Genomic DNA, 12,157 nt, shown 5'->3' with positions numbered 1-12,157 from the left:
ATAAGCACACATTCAAATATGCATGAGGAGGGGGTAGCAAATAGGAGAGAGAAAGGTAGATAAGGAAGGGCTGTAAAATGGCCCAGCAGGTAAAAGTGCTTGCTGCCAAGCCTGAAGACCAGAGTTCAATCCCTGGTACCTACAGAGTTGAAGACAAATGATACTCCCATAAGTTGTCCTCTGACCTCTTTATGTGCATCATGGCACTTATTCTAACATACACACACACACACACAAACACACACACACACACATACACACACATACACACACATACACTCACAAACACACACACACACATACATACACACACATACACACACATACACTCACAAACACACACACACACATACATACACACACATACACACACACACGCATACACTCACACACACACACACACACACACATACACACACACACATACACACACACACACACACATATACACACACACACATACACACACACACACCATAAGTAAATAAATAAATGTAATAAATATGTCAAAAACAGATTTTTTAAAATAATTAAATAGAAAGAAGGAAGCAGAAAGCCGTAGATAAAATCAGGCCAGTAGCAATGCCTTTCCCTGCCATGTTTGTCCTGTGAGTAAAGGAAGAATCACTGATGCTGGCACTGAGATGCTCAACTCGTGCCCATTTCTCTGAGTCCCCACTGACTGACTCGAAAACACTGAAGTAAATGGATACGTTCATACTGAGCGTTAAGGCAGGACGAGTGAGCAGCCCTGGGCACAGAGTTGGATGGAGAATGGACCTGGAGAATCAAAGGGCCTGTGGCACCAGTGACTATGCCCACTGCACTGCAAATGTTCAAGGGCATCTGACTCAGATACAATGTTAGCTCCCATTCTGTCATGGTTTCATTTCTGCTGCTGCTTTATTAATAAAAATAATTATTAATATTCTACTTATAAAATATTAATTATGGGTTGTTAAATTCATTTTTATTGGGTATTTTTTTTACTTACACTTCAAATATTATCCCCTTTTCTGGCTTCCCCATTGGAATCTCCCTATCCCATCCCTCTTCTACCTGCCTCTATGAGAGTGTTCATCCACCTCCCACTCCCTCCCACCTCCACGCCCTAGCATTCCCCTATGCTGGGGTATTAAGCCTTCATAGAGCCATGGGCCTCTCCTCTCCTTAATACCTGATAAGGCCATCCTCTGCTACATGTGCAACAGGAGCCATGGATTCCTCCTTGTGTACTCTTTGGTTGGTGGTTAAGTCTCTGGAAGCTTTGGGAAGTCTGGTTGATTGATATTATTGTTCTTCCTGTAGGGTTGAAACCCACTTCAGCTCCTTTAGTCCTTTTTCTAACTCCTCCATTTGGTTGGATGAGAACATCTGACTCTAGTTCTCAGGCTCTGGTGGAACCTCTTAGCAGACAACTATATCAGGCACCTGTCAGCATGAACTTCTTGGCATCCATAATTTTGTCTGCATTTGGTGGCTGTATATGGGATGGATTCCTGAGTGGGTCAGATTCTGGATGGCCTTTCTTTCAGCCTCTGATCCATATTTCCTCCTAAGAATATTTTGTTCCCCCTTTTAAGAAGAACTGAAGCATCCACTCTTTGTTCATTGAACTTCTTGTGCTTCATGTGATCTGTGGATTGTATCTTGGGTATTCCGAGCTTTTGGACAAATTATTCACCTATCAGTGAGAGCATATCATGTATGTTCTTTTATGATTGGGTTACCTCACTCAGGATGCTATTTCTAGTTCCATCCATTTGCCTAATTCCATCCATTTCATGAAGTCATTGTTTTTGTTGGATGAGTAGTACTCCATTTTGTAAATGTACCACACTTTTTATATCCATTCCTCTGTTGAAGGACATCTGTGTTCTTTCCAGCTTCTGGCTTTTATCAATAAGGCTGCTATAAACATGGTGGAGCATGTGTCCTTGTTACATGTTATAACATTTTTGGGGTATATGCCCAGGAGTAGTATAGCTGGATCATCAGGTAGTACTACGTCCACTTTTCTGAGGAAAGACCAAACTGATTTCCAGAGTGATTGTACCAGCTTGCAATCCCACCAACAATGAAGGAGTGGTCCTCTTTTTCCACATCCTCATCAGTATCTGCTGTCATCTGTGGTTTTGATCTTAGCCATTCTGACTGGTGTAAGGGGGAATCTCAGGATTGTTTTGATTTGCATTTTCCCTGATGACTGAGGTTGTTGAACATTTCTTTAAGTGCTTCTCAGCCATTTGATATTTTGAGAATTCTTTGTACCCCATTTTAAATAGGGTTATTTGATTTTCTAAAATCTAACTTCTTGAGTTCTTTGTATATATTAGATATTAGCCCTCTATCAGATGTAAGATTTGTAAAGATCTTTTCCCAATCTGTTGCTGTTTTGTCTTATTGGCAATGTTCTTTGTCTTACAGAAGCTTTGCAATTTTATGAGGACCCATTTGTTGATTCTTGATCTTAGAGTATAAGCCATTAGTATTCTGTTCAGGAAATTTTCCTCTATGTGTTTGAGGTTCTTCCCCACTTTTTCTTCTATTTGTTTCATTTTATCTGGTTTTATGTGATGTCCTTGAACTTGAACTTGAGCTATTGCATTCTTCTACATGCTGACTGCCAGTGGAACCATCACCATTTGTTCAAAATGCTGTTTTCCCCCCGCCCTACCCCACTGTATGGTTTTTAGGTCCTTTGTCAAAGATCAAGTGACCAGAGGTATGTGGGTTCATTTCTGGGTCTTAAATTCTATTCCACTGATCTACCTGCCTGTCACTATACCAATACCATACAGTTTTTATCACAACTTCTCTGTAATACAGCTTGAGGTTGGAGATTGTTATTCCTCCAGCAGTTCTTTGATTGTTGAGAATAGTTTTTGATACACCCCTTCATGTTAAAAGTCTTGGAAAGATCAGAATTCAAGGCCCATACCTAAACATAGTAAAAGCAATATATAGCAAACCAGTGGCCAACATCAAACTAAATGGAGAGAAAATTGAATAAATCCCACTAAAATCAGGGACTAGATAGGGCTGCCCATTCTCCCCCTACCTATTCAATATAGTACTTGAAGTCCTAACCAGAGCAATTAGACAACAAAAATAGGTCAAAGAGATAGAAATTAGGAAAGAAGTCAAAATATCACTATATGCAGACGATATGATAGTATACTTAAGTTATCCCAAAAATTCCACCAGAGAACTTCTAAGCTTAATAAAGAACTTCAGCAAAGTGGCTGGATATAAGATTAACTAAACAAATCAGTAGCCTTCCTCTACTCAAAGGATAAACAGGCTGAGAAAGAAATTAGGAAAACGACACCCTTCACAATAGTCACAAACAGTATAAAATACTGTGATGTGACTCTAACCAAGGAAGTGAAACATTTGTATGATAAGAACTTCAAGTCTCTAAAGAAAAAAATCAAAGATCTGAGAAGGTAGAAAGATCTGCCATGCTCATAGATTGGCAAGATTAATATGGTAAAAATGGCCACCTTGCCAAAAGCAATATACAAATTCAATGCAATCCCCATCAAAATTCTAACTCTATTCTTCATAGAGTTGGAAAGAGCAATTTGTAAATTCATTTCAAATAACAAAAACTCAAGTTAAATTGATAATTAGTAATTGATAATTAATATTATTAATGTTAGCATTTTCAAGGTATCATAAAATACCTTGACAAAAAACAACTTCAGGAAGACAGGGCTTATTCCAGCTTACAGTTCCAGTGATAGTTCACCATTGTGAGAAGTCAAGGTAGAAGCTTCACACAGCTAGTCACATCACATCTACAACCAAGAGCAGGGAGAAATGAATCCATACACGCTCACTCACTTGGTTGCTCAGTTTGATGTTTTCTGTTTACACATGTCACGGGACACCTGCCTAGAGAATTGTGTCACACACTATAGGCTGCCTTCCATATCAGTTTACATATGAAAGACAATCCCTGACAGACACACCCATAGACCAACCCAGAAGAAGCAATTCCTCATTGCCAGATGACTCTCAGCTGTAGGGTTGAAAATTAAAGCTAAACATCACACTTTCCAAAACCCATACTAATGGGTTAAATCACTCAGAGAAATGAACTTCTTTACTCATGTGCATGTGTGCAAATAGAAGCTGGTATTGTAAACCTGGGGGCAGGGGATGTATCTCAGCAGTAGAGCACATACGTATCATAGACAAGGTCCATGGGTTAGCTTCCAGCACAGCAAAAAATAAAATCAGAAAAAAAAAATCAAACAGTTTGGTCGTGTAGTCATTCAGCAACTCTGATAAACACTTCCTTGGTCCAGATCTTAACAAGGCTTTCAAGTGGCACACAGAGAAACATGGATTGCCGGGGAAGTGCACACATTACTACTTCTGTAATGGTTACTTTTTGTAACCATTATGTGTTTATTTTATTGCTAACAGAGGAAAAAATTCAAACACTGGATAACAAAAAAATACTTAATTTAACTTCAGGGCAAGTATTTAAGGGAGAGGAGGCTCATTTTCCAAGTTGTTATAGAAAGGGAGCTTGAGCAGTAGGCGAAGCAACAGAAAACAGAGGGGCTGTGTTTGTGACAGTTCCTGGGGAGGTGTGTTCAAACACCTGTCCATCCCAGACAGGGACCAGTGATAAAGCTGGTGATGATCGTATCAAAGCCCAACTTGGCAAACCAGTAAGGTTCTTTGGATCGCTTACTGGAGCATGCATGAGGAGTTACTCACAGAAGCATGTATGACTCAGACGTCTGCAGCACAGGTGACAGGTTACATACACTGAGTCCTGAAGGTCTCTGCTCCACGGGCCTCTTTCTTCCTTGCAGGTGTCCGTGCTTACGTACAACCTCGGGAAGGCATCTTGTGAAGCTCTTCAGCTTTCTGAAACTTACAAGGGTTTATTTAATTCCCAAGTCTCAGTAGCCACCCTCTTACTTTGGGGGTGAGAATGTTTTAATGCAAGGAAGTCACAGCATATCACATGATGACACATGACTGAATTTGGCAAGGGGAATAGGAAAGGTCAAACTCTAGTGTATCAAATTAGTGGATTACTGACCATTGGGGGAAAAAATAGCAGTTTAAGCAAGTATACAAAGTGGTGGGTTACAATGTGGTAGAAAGATACCAGAGTACCATGTAATTGGTCAGAAAAATTGACCTTCCCCTTACCATGGAAAAGATCCATAAAGGAGATGAACTGGCTTCAGCCAAATCTCTTCTCCCCATAGGTCAATGCTGGGCCAATGGCTTATGCTCGAGCCTTTCTTGAAGAAACTAATGCAAAGAAGTATCCTGACAACCAAGTAAAGCTACTGAAGGAAATATTCAGGTGAGATGCTCTTTGTTATTCTGCCTTTAACCGCCTCATACAGAAAGGCACGGTCGCCATTCAAGGCCGCAGTCTATCTAGCTGGCTCGGGACCCAAACATACTGAACTCGATGTCATTCCCTGTAACTGACTTTTAATTTGCTTGATGTTGTGGTTAAAGGCAATTTGCAGATGCGTGTGGGCAGGCTCTTGATGTGAATGAGCGTCTCATCAAGGAGGACCAGCTGGAGTATCAAGAAGAACTGAGGTCCCATTATAAGGACATGCTCAGTGAACTGTCTGCCATCATGAACGAGCAAGTGAGCATCCCCTGGTGTGACCCATAGTTCTTGGCTATTGTTCAAGGGACTGTAGAGTCTTTCCTTAGCACACAAGTCACTATTCCTGACATCAGCACTGTGATGTTGAGTTTCTCTCTCCCTGTGTGTAACAGCCCTTGGCTCAAAGCACAGAAACACCCACAGAAAGAGTTTATGAGAATTGAAATGCTTTCCACAATTTTGCGGGTATTTTCCCAAGCCATACAGAGTGTTGACTCTAGAATGTGTAGGTCTGATTAGACACTGAGAAGCACAAGGTGGGAATTCCCCTCCCCCCACCCTCACCCCATTAAGGTCTGATGCCACTCCTCAGTCCCTTGAGGAACTTAATATCTAAAATATGGAGTGGCATCTCACATTTTGCCACTAGGGACTTCTATACCATGCTCAGAGTGAACTTCAGAATTTCCCGGGGGTCTTTTACCTTGAGACTTCCTTAGCAGAAGCTGGACCACAAGCAGAGGTCCACAATTAGGAGAAAAAAGAAATAAAAATAATGATAGATAGATAGATAGATAGATAGACAGACAGACAGACAGACAGACAGATAATAGCTAGTAGATTAGATAGATGAATAATTTGATAATATATAATATATAAGAAACTCTACTCCATAATCAATTCATTTATGATTCCTGGGCATGTATCATGTATTTGCCATATTCTGTATGGCTTGCATGAATTATGACTGTTTAATAATGTTAAGTTTTTGGAGGTACTAAAAGCAATCAGTTGAACATTAAGTGAACTTCCCTAACCTGCTCAGCAGCACCCATCAACCCTCACACTCTACTTGGGTGGTGACCTTGCTAGTAATGTGATATCACTGGTTTCATGTTGGTTCCCTCTCCTCCCTCTAATGGCCTCGTATCATCACCACAGAGCAAGGCAAATGCTGGAACTATTATTCTGGTCATATACAGGACATGTTTCTTCTTCCCTGTCTTCTTCTGCCCACTCCATTAAACACTCCACAGTAGCTCCAGGAGGAGGGGATGGTAGGTTGACTTACGATGGAAAGAATAAATCTCTGTAGGTTGGATTCCTAGCACAGATCATGTTAACTGGGGACTTCTGAGAGGTGATGGGAATTAAACACCCCGATGGAGTACACATGGGAGACATTATTAAATCTGGGATCAAAATGAGGAGAGTGGATATAAAAGCTGGGAAACCACTCTTGCCTCTCGCTGGAAATTGCGCCTGGCCTTGAACCATCTGGCGAAACATTTTTCTCTTTTTTTCCTGGCAGCTCTGTCGTGGTCCGTGTCTATACAGCTTCTGCTCCTCTGTGTCTAGCATTTCTCTCAGTACTGTGAGCAAAAGTGGTATGTTTTTCTCGTCCTATGTCTATTCCTTCCTGCAGCCTTCTGTCTGCCCACCTCTCCCCATCACTAGTCCTGTGCCCCAGGCAGCTTTGGAGGCTCAGCTTCTGTTAAGTCTTCATTGACACATGAAGCTGTGTCATGTTGACAGCTTTCAAAAAGAAAACACATGCTCCTTCACCTCCTAAATACATCTGAGCTCTTTCAATTTTTAAAACTAAAGAAAATATGTTTTCAGATTACTTCAAAATAAAATAGAAAAACACAGAGGCCAGATGTAGAAGAGGAGAGAAATAATGTTTTTCTGTAAAGGAAACCTTTAACAAGAGAAGGAAATTTTGGCTCTCTGCTTCTTGGAGACCAATCAAAGAGGAGAAGCTGACGGATTTCACCAGTCTCCTTATTCGGTAAAAGAAATGTATCTGTTGGAGAGAAGGGTGATTTTTCTGTTGGTCTTGAGCATGTAATGGAGCCACATCACATCAGTGACTAGATAAGGGAGTGTTTTCCTTTGTCTGAATGTGAACATACGTACTCCAGAAGCAGGTGCCCAGATATCTAAGTGCTGAGAGAACTTACCAGCTGACCTTTGAAAATCAGAAATCGTTTGAACCAACTGGCATAGAAATCGAAACACAAAATTAATTATGCCATATACACTCCCACAGGGCCAAGTAGAGTCTTAGCTTGCAAATTACCAAAAGACAAATTGTTAGGGGAAACACTTATTATAAGAGGAAACTGGGTCATGCCTATAACACATGCCTATGATCTCAGCACTTGAGAGCACAGAACAGGAGCAGCTCAGGACAATATGTGGCTACACAGCAAGTTTGAGACCAGTGTGGGATACATGAGATCCTTTCCCAACAGGGAAGAAAGGAACGATAGTACCAAGAGAGACCACTGCGGTGGCTCACTGGTTGAAGTCTCTTGTCCCCAAGCCCAATGACCTGAGTTCAACCATTGGGACTCACATGGTAGAAAGAGGGAATTGACTCCCACGGGCTGTCTTCTGGCTTCCACATGCACATGTCATATGTATATGTATACATACATGCATTCACACTTTTTTAAAAAAATGGAAAAGGAGAGGAAACAGAACCAAAACAGAGTAATGCTGGTGGGGAAAACAAGTACTTTGAATTGGGAGTGACAAGGCACGTCTAATAGGTAGCCAGAATATCACACTGTTTCATAAACATCCCCAAACCAAACCCATGAAGACCTTTCCTAGGCAGGAGCAGATGGAACTCACACAAGCATGCAAATGAAACATAAAGATAAGATGCTCTTTTGGACTGTGTTTCCACTGAGCGAGGATGGCAGCAGAATCCAGTCAGCTGTGGCCATGAGTATCCAACTTAAAACACAGAGGCGGGAGCAGAGCCATTCTGATCTGGTGCCAGGAAACGGAGACCCAAGTGTGCCTTGCTCTCAGATGCAGATACACTTTAGGCACTTAAAGAGCCAAATTACTTATGCAGGTATCTTGTGACCCTGACCCGAGGAAAGGTATAAGGTGAGCATGGGACACTCGGACGCGGAGTGTGTGATGAGACATCAGCACATCAGCGTGTGTGAAGTGAGCGAGGAAAACGTAGCAGAACAAAAATACCAAATCTCTTCTTTACAAAGATAAACCTCAGGGGTGGACCTGCGGTTTCTGTAGGGCTGTGCCTACTGTTTTCAGACAGTCATTTTGATATAGCTGACAAAGTGTCAGATAGACAGATTGATACTATTTTCAGGTAAGTCAGATTGATTCGCTTAAACTCCCATGAACACAAACATTCAAGTGAGTTTTCCTATGTTTTCCCTTTTCAGGTAGATGTTAGCGATGTAAATTATAATTTTTTAGAATAGGATGAGACACGGGAATTAATCAGATACATTTGTAACCACTTAAACATTTATGAATTCATATCTGACAGTCAAAGAGTATAGGGAAGCTACTTGGAACATCCCCATAGCAACCGGCATATGGGCTTTGAAAAGAATCTTCTTCAGAACTACTTGGACGAGGATATTTTCCAAACTTACTAACACCCCACTGGGAATGAGTCACTGTTCTGGATTTTAGTTCTGTGTTTGAGGATATGAAAATTGATCTCTACTTATTGTGTGTGTGTGTGTGTGTGTGTGTGTGTGTGTGTGTGTGTGTGTGTGTGTGTGTATTGTATCTCTCCTGCTTTAAGATTGCGGCCAGGGAAGACCCAGCAAAGTGCGGAGTGGAGCGACCCTACACCACACGTGTAACTAGCAAGGGGACCGCGGCTATACCGGTGGTCTCGGTGTCATCCAGTGCTGAAGTTTGAGAGGAGTCCGGGGACATCGGATGTACCTCTCAGAGAACACTCTAAATTTCTGCAGCTAATCTCGGGGAAGAAAAAGATAGATTTAATTTATTTGAAGTTTTTACAGTGTTAATCTTGTTTACCTCGCTAGCTTGAGAATTTTGCCAGCCTCTGAATTTGCACATTTTCTATGATTCCTTTGTTTCCTTTGAGTAGTATTGATCAAGCCATTCTGAACATGTGTCCTGGAATTCCAATGAACGTGTGGCTTAAAAGCAAACTGAGTTTATATTTGGGTATAATTTCTTCAATTCTAGGTCCCCATACATGCATTTTAAAGGTCAAAATGAATGTTTTTGTAACATTTAAGCATATTTCCAATGTAAATAGAAGATTGTAAAATATATGGTTTTTATCACATTTCAAAGAATGTTTTTAGTTGATACTTACGAAAGTCCTAAAATTATATGGGTAACATTTCAGATGTTATATTAAAATATTTGTGTATGTGTAAAAAATGTTGATAAATACTAATCTCTAAAGTTTGTGGACTTCCCTTATTTGTAATATATGTGCTTTTAAGAGCAATTGGATGTGAAATTATAAAAGTATTTTGCTGTTGTTAATATGAATAAAAATACAGTTACTTTGCACTTGATTTCCTTTGGGGGGGGGGGCTGGGTTGGTAGGATACTCACCTGGCATGCATAAATGCCTAGGTTCAACCTTCAGCACTGAGTGAACCAGAAATGGTGGTGACACCTGCAATCCCAATACAGAGGAGGTGGAGATGAGAGGGTGAGAAATTTAAGGTCATGTACAGCTACTTAGCAGGGGAGGGGACAGCATAAGTACCTGAGAGGTGGGCAAGTTCCGGCTGTGAGTGGTTTCTTAGGTGGCTACTGAACCATCTATACACTGTGCTTTTAATGCCTTACCAAAAGCCAAATAGGGACCTGAACCTCAGCCTGGAGGATCCTCTAAAGACAAGTTAAACACACTGAGGATTTCTAAATGGAGGATATTAGAATGACTTAGCGTCCATATGAACCAGAATCTTGATGGCTGTGGTGCCATCCACACATCTTCTATTTCTGAACTCCATTAACTTGTGGTGGGATCATACTTTACTGTCTCTTCAGGTGATAGCAAGAACATATGATTTTGCTATAACTACTGAAATGGGAAATATAAGCCACTGACCAAAATCAGTTTAGGTAGAGGCTGAAAAGCCTAAAATATCCCTAGTCTCCAGATAACCATATTGAGCCAGATATACATATATCCCGCATAGCATCATGGCTTATATACTGGATCAGAGAGAAACACAGTCTTGAGAATTAAGGTCCTGAGACTCCGGATCGATTGTACTTATAGCAACATTTGTTCTCATGAGTGTGTCTGTCTTGTTGAAGCTGTGAATGATGACCAGAGAAGTTTGAGAAAGACTGACACACTTCATACAGTAGTCTATTTCCACACCCCCATCCAACATCAGCCATGGTCGCATCAACTGACCTACCTCCAGCTGCAGAAGGCAAGCTATTTGCAGGATGGCATACAATTGCCCTCAGCAGCAATTCCAAAGTTCTGGGCTCAAAGAAAGGGATCTCAGTTGGGCTCAGTCAGCGTTTTGCTACCCTGGCTTTACTAGCCAGTATCAGCACAAGGAGCAAAGATGGTCATTAGTTGGAAGCTTCAGATATCATGAGCCCCAAAGTGACAAATGGTATTTTGTGTAAGAACTCAGACATCTCAAGACATGTCTAAGTTCTGTTCTCCAATACAGCTTACCACCTAAAATTGCCAAGTGTTGAGCTAAACTCTGGCTCCAAAAGTTGCATCCCACACCAATCTGGTTCCTGTTCTTTTGTTCCCACCTTTTAATTTCCTCCACTTAAACTGTTAAGCTGCCTCAGATAGTATCGCTGCTCCAGAAATCTAAGAAGATGGTATTGTTGAAGTGCTCTCCCCTTGGTCTTCCCTACAAGGTCTGAGTTCTCATGCACTTGCCAACCACCTGTCCAGCATACTCTAAGAAATCTCTTGGCAACAGATTGCCACCCAGATCTGAAAATGAGCCTTCCAAGAGTCTGTAAGGAAACAGATATCAGAGGCCCTTTTGACCTAGGCTAATGTCATCCTGTCTTTTATGCATCACAACTATTAGTTTGGCAAATGATTTTACTGTGTTTTTCCCCAGAGGTGGTTTATAGAAGAACTTTAAATACTCTAGCAAGACCAAGATCCCTTCCCCCAGCAGCATGAAACAAGCTCTGTACCATTCCAGTCCTTTCATCACACTGCATATATTTAATAATAAGGTCACTGACTAAAGCCAACATACATGTCTTATCTCCACATATTACTTTTTAATTACATATCAACTCATCAGTGTCAAGTGCATTTAGAAAGAATTCTAGTTTCCTGTTGTCTGTTGAAAACCAGGGCATTTGGATTCATGTTGGACTCATATCTCCCACAAGGCATAGAATTTAAAATAAAAGAGTTAAGCCTCACACTTGTGCTTTCTGATTTGCCTCTGTCATCATCAGGCCCTGATCAACCAGTATAAAATAGGTCATGAATCTGTGTGTGTGTGTGTGTGTGTGTGTGTGTGTGTCCTAACTGGAACATATATGCTTAAGCAGACCCTGCTACAGGCAAGCGTTTTGTGTCTGTCTAATTGCAGAGAGTATAAGCACCCACTTACAAAGCAAGCAAGATACATTTATTTTTGATACATGTTTCTGAACCTTGTTAAACCTTCTGAGACAGGCCATGGTGAGGCTACCACCAGTACTGGGACCACATGATTCTTACAGTACACGTGGGACAGCACCGAGTTCGCTGGTAATTTGCTATCCCAAAGC

At 41.1% G+C, this 12,157-nt stretch overlaps 1 protein-coding gene across 5 annotated transcripts in view; it reads left to right on the top strand.

The window, feature by feature from the left end:
* Nucleotides 1-9,749, top strand: part of DOCK10 (dedicator of cytokinesis 10) — a gene marked incomplete at both ends in the record, with an annotated part of 250,532 nt that extends 240,783 nt beyond the window's left edge. For 3 of the 5 annotated variants that reach the window (XM_080932737.1, XM_080932735.1, XM_080932738.1), the window contains 3 exons: nucleotides 5,241-5,341; nucleotides 5,503-5,641; nucleotides 9,186-9,749. In XM_080932737.1, coding sequence (XP_080788863.1) covers nucleotides 5,241-5,341; nucleotides 5,503-5,641; nucleotides 9,186-9,305 — 360 coding nt within the window. Of the gene's footprint in view, nucleotides 1-5,240; nucleotides 5,342-5,502; nucleotides 5,642-5,775; nucleotides 5,827-6,914; nucleotides 6,991-9,185 lie in introns of those variants that run through there. The other 2 variants (XM_080932736.1, XM_080932739.1) reach the window with 2 other exon arrangements.
* Between the last annotated feature and the right edge of the window lie 2,408 nt (nucleotides 9,750-12,157).

This window comes from Micromys minutus, assembly GCF_963924665.1.
Source record: "Micromys minutus genome assembly, chromosome: 19".
Taxonomy (NCBI): domain Eukaryota; kingdom Metazoa; phylum Chordata; class Mammalia; order Rodentia; family Muridae; genus Micromys; species Micromys minutus.
This window is presented reverse-complemented; position numbering and strand designations above follow the sequence as displayed.